Raw genomic sequence first — 7,278 nt, 5'->3', positions numbered from 1 at the left:
GCTTTACTTTTGTACAAGGTGAAGTGTTTGCTATGTGCCAGGGAGCTGGGATATAACAACAACACCTCATCCATGCTTAGGCACTACAGAGGTTTGCATGAGAATAAGGGGAACACTGATTGTGGAGCAAGACCAGGTGAGTCATCAAATGCCATGATAATATAGCATGCAGTAATGTTACTAAGTGATATAACAATATTATACAGCTGTTATAAGTTACGTGTGTGATATTTATATTTGTGCTTTGTCTTTATTGTCTTTCCTCAGCAGAACAATTTCAAATAGATGAAGACCTGGTCAGCATGGTGATTGAGGACTCCCAGCCATTTAGCATTGTGGAGGACAAAGGATTCAAAAGATTTGTTAAAATGTTAAATCCTAGCTATGTTCTCCCCACTAAAAAGGTCATAAAAGCAGTGAAAATTTAGTTTTTACAGAATAAAATGTGAACAGGCAGGACTGAGGCTCAGTGTGTAGCTGTCCATACCTCAACGTTACAAAAGCACAACCACTGTCCACACCCCAACCACACCTCACAGTAAATGATAATTTCCATTTTAAGCATTTCCAAATGATCATTTTCCATACTGCCAGTATAAATATACACAGTGTACTGCATCACTACAATATAGATGTTTTACACACTCCTTTTGTTGTTGACATTTACGGGCTGTGTGCAAAAGGCCACACTCTTCAAATTCATGCCAACTAATATTTTTACGTCCAGTAGGTGTCCTACTAGAGCAAATGAAGCTTCAAGACGCTTTGCGTTGGGGTGAACCAATTGGATGAAAAGCTTCAGTGCTTCATGAAGCTTCATCTGCCCATCACTACTTACAGGTTTCTTTGAAAAATACTTTCTTATATCCAGGTTCTTCCTTTTTGCTGCCGTCTTCCTCGCAGCGCAGGCTTGCCGCTGCTAAAACTAAACAGAGCTCCCTGAAAGGCACAGCCAATCACATTGGCCATATTTGTCACATGACTAGGACTCCAGTAGAGGACGTAATTTAACTCTTTCTGCACCGCTGGGTGAATGAGACGTCGACAGATGTTTTTTTTCTTTCTATCGGGTTTGTTTTTCTTTACTCGAAGAGATCAAATTATTGGTGGGGACAATTCAATAATCGCTGGATATTGGTGGGGACATGTCCCTTCCGTCCATGCCAAATCTACGCCCTTGAAATATACTATACCTTCTATAACTATAACTATGATTATTTCTTATCTAGACTTTAGACCTGGGATCAGAAATGCTTATGAACTGTTTTTTTTTTATTTAGGAATAGGCAGAGCATCCTCTTTTTGTCTGGCTCCATGTCTCTGATTACGATGGACGGCATTGATCACGTGACTCTGTTGAGAAGACCTGAACCTCGACAGTTTCTGAAGCAGTGTTGATTGTTTTGACACATGTGCCGGAGCTTTGCCGTCATTATCCCGAGCAAACTGCCCCTGCCTTTTTCTCTTTCTCTCTCACAAACACACGGAGGTGCCACAGTGCAGCCGTGCACGTTCCTCATTGGTCCAAGGAAGCGAAAAACAGGTGACGCAACACGGAAGTATCGGCAGCAGAGTCTTCGGGTGTGTTTATCGAGGCGGTGTGTGTGAAGGCTCTTGGAGAAACAACGACGCGACATGAAGGTGTTTTTTTCCGGTGTACTGCTGCTCCTGTGTGCGCGGCACACCGACAGCTGGGATGACGGTGGGTTGGCGTTTAGTGTCCGCTTCTTTTACGCTGCTCTTCAGTTCCGGTGAACTGAGCGATCGCCTGCCAAAACTGATTTCCGGTATTTGCCAAAAACGGATTGTTCCTATTTCAACTGATATAAATAACTTGTTGATCTGTAACATGTCAAATGTATCCCCCATAAATGATATCAAGTCACAAACAACGCTCCTGTCACAAGTTAGAAGCCGCAATCAGTCTTTGGCCGTGACTTTTATTTATTTATTTTTATTTATCCAGTTAAAAAAAAATCTCGTTGACATTAAAAATGTCTTTTTTAAAGAGTAATCTGACAAAGAGGACGCAGAAATTGCAATAAATATAACAAAAAAAAACCCTAATATAAACATATTTTAAGTGGACAAAAAGGACCAGATTGGTTATAATGTAGGTACAATACTAGGACGTTATAAAGATACTTGAAAAACAGGTAATTTTTAGATATTATATATAACCCCTTCGTAAACCCTGTTCACCAAAGTCTATTTACCAACATATGTAAAGATATTACACGTAAAAACAGAGGGAAACACTGGAAATCAATTTTTGGCAGACAATCACTTTTTGGCACAACACTGGTTACCGAGATGCTCCCCTGTTTAGGAAATACACCACAAACTAGTGACAAACACGCTGTGCATGCATGTTTGTCAGCAATGGTAGGTTATATGATGAGTATGGCACTACATGATGTCATAAAGAACAGCGTACAGAAAATGCTGGTTGATTCAGGACTAACGAGTCAAAGTTTGTTCCCGAAGAAGAGCTTTAGTGTGTCTAAAGCGACATGACTGTGATTTGTGTAATCCTAGTGTGGAAATCAGCCCTTGCCTTTTGTCACCTGCAGGCAGTGTACTGCTGCGGGACATCCAGGCACTGACTCTGTACAGGAACCGGTACACCACAGCCAGGCGCTCTAGCCCGATCCCTCAGCTCAAGTGTGTTGGAGGGTCAGCGGGCTGCCACGCCTTCGTCCCAGAGGTGGTCCAGTGTGTGAATAAAGGCTGGAATGGAGTCGATGTGCAGGTGAGGGACCTACTGGTGCTGTACTGTGTGAAATGAGCTCAGTAGGACTGATTCAGCTGCTTTATTTCAATTTTTGAAGAAATGACTCCTGTGTGTGCTGTGCATATTAAAATGTTCATCTCAGACAGTGGTAGGCCAACCCAAACTACAAGGACATTATTTCTACAGGCGACAACGAGGAGAGGTGGTTTGAGCCTTAATCTTTATTGTTGTTTCCATGTTTTTTTGGCACCACTGGCTGTAGGATGGGCTGCATGTTCAATTTCAGTAATATGTATGTGTTGACGGGCACATTCTGTCACATTCAGGCAGTTTAATCTTGTCAGCACAACTGCTCATGAAAAAAAACAAAATCTGACAAATTAAATTGGGACTTTTTCTAATCTGAAATTTTGCACTTCAAAACTTGAGCAAGATTTGAGAAACTTGTGTGGGGAATCTCATCCTTGACAGATATGGGACACCTGCAAAATAGAAGACCTCACATTTTCCTTTTATTTTGTCTCTTTAAACTAAGTTCAAATGCAAGAATGTCTAAGTGGTGAGAGTGAAGTTTAAATGAGGTATTGTACCGTGTGTATGAGTAACCCTCAAACTTGTTATGCTTAAATACATTTTAGACTGATGGGGTGTCTCTTGTTCTGCTGTGTGTCACAGTGGGAGTGTAGGACTGACATGGACAACACACATCGATTTGGTCACATTGAGGTGAGCTGTGAGGGCTACAGTCACCCTGCTGATGCCTACATACTGAAAGGGTCTTGTGGGCTGGAGTACACACTGGAACTGACTGAAGAGGGCCAGAGGAGGTCTCACAGTAGTAGGGGTTCCCGCGGTGGGTTTAAAGGTAGGAGGATTAGTGATGCAGGTTTTCATTTTTACACAAGGATTAGTTGTTTAAGAATGTTCTTTGTTGTTTTGTCTGTCAGATCTCTGGGGATTTGCCTCCAGTTTCTTTACTGGTTCATCAGAATATGGGCAGCAGCATGACCGTCAGAGCTCTTACACTGCAGGCACTCAGGACTCAGGAGGACTGCTGGTTGTTGCTGTGCTTCTGCTCTTAGCCTATGGCATCCATAAACTGTTCCTAAGTGGGAACACCACTGGGGGGCAAGATGGTGGACCAGCTACACATTCTGGACACAATTACCATGGCTCCATGGGTGGACCACCCCCACCAGGATTCAAACCAGACTACACAGGTAGTTGATGCAAAATGACGACGTGCGGAGATGTAGACGGTGTGGTCTGCACATTTGTCAAAGCAGCACATCCTTTTGGTAGAGCGGACCTTGTATTCTGTATTATTTTAGGGTCTTTACTGAACAACATAAAGCACCTTGAGGTGACTGCTGTTGCGATTTGGTGCTAAAGAAATGAGACGAGTCTTATTTTATGTAATTTAGGCTGCATTGCATGAAAAAAAAAGTTTTGATCAGTTCTTGTTTTCTGCTCAGACTGCCCTGGAGCCAACCCCAGTTATGGTTTCCACAGTGATTACACTCACAGACACCAGTACCCAGGAGGCCAGGCAGCTCCCGGCACAGGAGGTGGTTTCTGGACTGGAATGGGAACAGGCGGGTTGCTTGGATATCTTTTTGGTGGTCGGAGGTTAGTAAAGGGGTGGAAGGAGAGAGAATAATGGAAAACGGAGACTATGGCCTTATGTTTCACCTTCCTGTCTTCAGGATATTCATGCTGTGTTCCATCTCATGTATTCTGCAGGAGCCAGCCCTACAATTCTAACTACTCCACTCACACTAACAGACCTGCCAGAGAACCTCCCTCTTCCGGGACACGCATTACTTCAGGTACCAAGACTGTATCTTATTAGAAGGGACACAGAAACAGTTTGCACATGTTACCTACCTACCTTTATGATTCTTATAGCCCTTTTCCATTAGTACCTATCCGGGTCAGCTCGACACGGTTTGTCCAAGAAATCAGTTTGTCCTATCTTTCCGATATAGCGTGTTAATCCTATCCATCAGAACTTTTCTGTGGTCATACGCCATAATGTTTTGGAGAAAGACACTTTTTTTGGTCTCTGTACACCACCACAGTGGATTGTAAATTAAAAAAAAAAAATCAATTCATGATTGAAATGCAGACTTTCAGCTTTAATTGCAAGGGTTTTCCCAAGATTTGCATTACAGACAGTTTTATAGACAGTCCAAATTAATGGAAGAATTGATGAGTACTTTCAGGGCCAGGTGAGACCTGGTCCCTTCTTATTTCATGACAAATGAAGCAGACATGACCATTCTGACGTTGATTTAGAGCGTTGAATTTCTATCTTTAAAATTACTGCTCATGTAATTTTAATGCATTTGAAATATGAGACCCACAGAGAAACTTGGGTAAGATGTGGCGTAAAAATATTGATAGTTGGTAGTAAGGAGCCCAAAGTGTGCCAAGAAAATACCCCCCGCCATTATACCGCCACTGCCAGAAGCCTCAATGCAAGCAAGGGTGGATTTGTGCTTTCATGCCAAATTCTGACTCTACCTTCTGAACGTTTCAGCAGAAATCAAGACGCAGGTTTTTCCAGTCTTCACGTGAGCTGTAGTGTAAAACTTGGAGTGGTCTTCTGCTGGTTTGAACTTCAGCCTGTAACTGTCTGATTAGATACCTGGTTTAACGAGCAGTTTGAACATGTGAACTAGGGCTGCTCAATTAATCGAATTTTAATCACGATTACGATCTGGGTTTTCAACGATCATTAAAAATGACTGAGCCGATTATCAGCCCCTCCCTTATTTATCCGCGACACCTTAAAGGCCGGTCCGTGAAAATATTGTCGGGCATAAACCGGTCCGTGGCGCAAAAAAGGGTGGGGACCGCTGATTAAGAGGACCTGAGGGAAGCTCGGAAAGCTAAGCAGAAGTTATTTGGAGAGGAGAGTGACTGCCGTTGGTTGAAAAGAGAGGTAAAAAAAACTTCAGTGGTGTTGCACACTATTTTATATTATTTTTTAAAGTCATTGTTAACCCTTTGGTCAGAGCAGCACGCTCCGTTTTGTGTAACTATTTTTAAATCCCTGTAGAACCTGAACCGTGTAAGCTAGCGCAATAATTTGTTTTGCATATGAAACCGGAGGAGTTGTACTTACATCTGATGCCATCAGCTTGTCCTCGGTCACGGTTTCGTTCCACATATAGCTTTGCAAAAATTGCATAAAAAGCGCTTGCAGGAACAAAAACATAATATTCCAGAAACAGGCTTTGCCGATCCGATCAGCTGTTCGTAACACTTCCCACAGTGTAACAGACGTCAGCGCGATCACATGTCCGCCATTTCCTGGCCGAAACCGGAAGTGACGTCATTTTCGCGGAAATGTAGGTTTTTTTTTTACTTGTAGGCCTTAAAAGCCTATACTGGTCATGTTTGACTTTTCTGAATAGTTTCTGAGATGCTTAGAACTCGAATTGCACTGCTGGAAATAGTTTATTTTGATGCACCTGCTGTTTTCTTTGCAAATTTGCATCATAGGATTGTTGTTTTTGTTTTTCCTGCAGTATCTCCAAAATAACACTATGAAGACACTCAAAATAAATTTCCTGTTGTTGTAAACTATTTTTTGCAACTTTTTTGTATTTAACGTTTTGAGGGATAAGCCTCTTAAATTTCTCCAAGTAGAAATATATGTAAAAAAAACAAAAACGATTTTCCATTTTTGTAGTTTATTGCACTTTTTTGCAATTAATGTAGTTACTGTGGACTTGATACATAGATATTATTAAAATATGGGCTATAACAGTTGTATAGCAACTTGAAATGCTCCCACAAATGGCACTACAACATGTAAAAAAATAATATATATAAGCTCTGTCGGACTTGGTTCTATAGTAGGTCTTAAAGGGTTAAATAAATATCGTCAAATAATCGAGATCTCAATTTCAGTGAAAATAATCGTGATTATCATTTTTGCCATAATCGAGCAGCCCTAATGTGAACCTAATAAAGCGTCTGAGTGTGAATACCAGTCTTAGCTGATCAGAGCAGGATATTAAATGGTTTTTAAAGCTGTGCCTCCATGCACACGGTCACATTGATCTGCTGATTCACCTGCTTAGTTACGTGAATTACATTTTTTTTTCTTGGTTTAAGAACTAACTGAGAGAACCATTAGTGCAATTAATGTCATGCTCATGTCAAGCTGCGTACCACAGCTGATGCTAGCTAGTTTGATAAATGATGTTAGACCAGTTGATACATTTTGCTGCATGGCTGTGTGTCTGAGCCATTAAGCTGCTGGTTTAGCTGCTCTTAAGTGAATGAAAAACACATCAGTTACATCCATACAAACAATCCCAAACAACTTTATATTACATGTTATAATGATATAAGCGCTAATATCTCCAAGCACAGAAGCAGGATCACCGCACCCACAATAAAAGAACAATTCCTCCCTTTTTTCAATGAGCATGCCAGTAAGTGCGCAGTGCAAATGGCTACAACTGACTGACTCCTGTTTGTTTTTTGTTCTTTAGGTTTTGGAGGAACCAAAAGAAGATAGAAGGCCC

At 41.5% G+C, this 7,278-nt stretch overlaps 1 protein-coding gene across 1 annotated transcript; it reads left to right on the top strand.

The window, feature by feature from the left end:
* The first annotated feature begins 1,181 nt into the window (after positions 1–1,181).
* saraf (store-operated calcium entry-associated regulatory factor) lies at positions 1,182–7,278 on the top strand. Its single transcript, XM_005747102.2, has 7 exons — positions 1,182–1,702; positions 2,574–2,752; positions 3,410–3,599; positions 3,682–3,954; positions 4,210–4,363; positions 4,478–4,563; positions 7,246–7,278. The coding sequence occupies exons 1-7, from the start codon at positions 1,636–1,638 to the stop codon at positions 7,269–7,271; spliced, it is 975 nt and encodes a 324-aa protein (XP_005747159.1). The 5' UTR covers positions 1,182–1,635; the 3' UTR covers positions 7,272–7,278.

This window comes from Pundamilia nyererei, unplaced genomic scaffold (genome assembly GCF_000239375.1).
Source record: "Pundamilia nyererei isolate P.nyererei 1_Seehausen unplaced genomic scaffold, PunNye1.0 scaffold00189, whole genome shotgun sequence".
Classification (NCBI taxonomy): domain Eukaryota; kingdom Metazoa; phylum Chordata; class Actinopteri; order Cichliformes; family Cichlidae; genus Pundamilia; species Pundamilia nyererei.
Note: the sequence above shows the minus strand (reverse complement) of the source record. Positions and strands in the feature narration are given on the sequence as shown.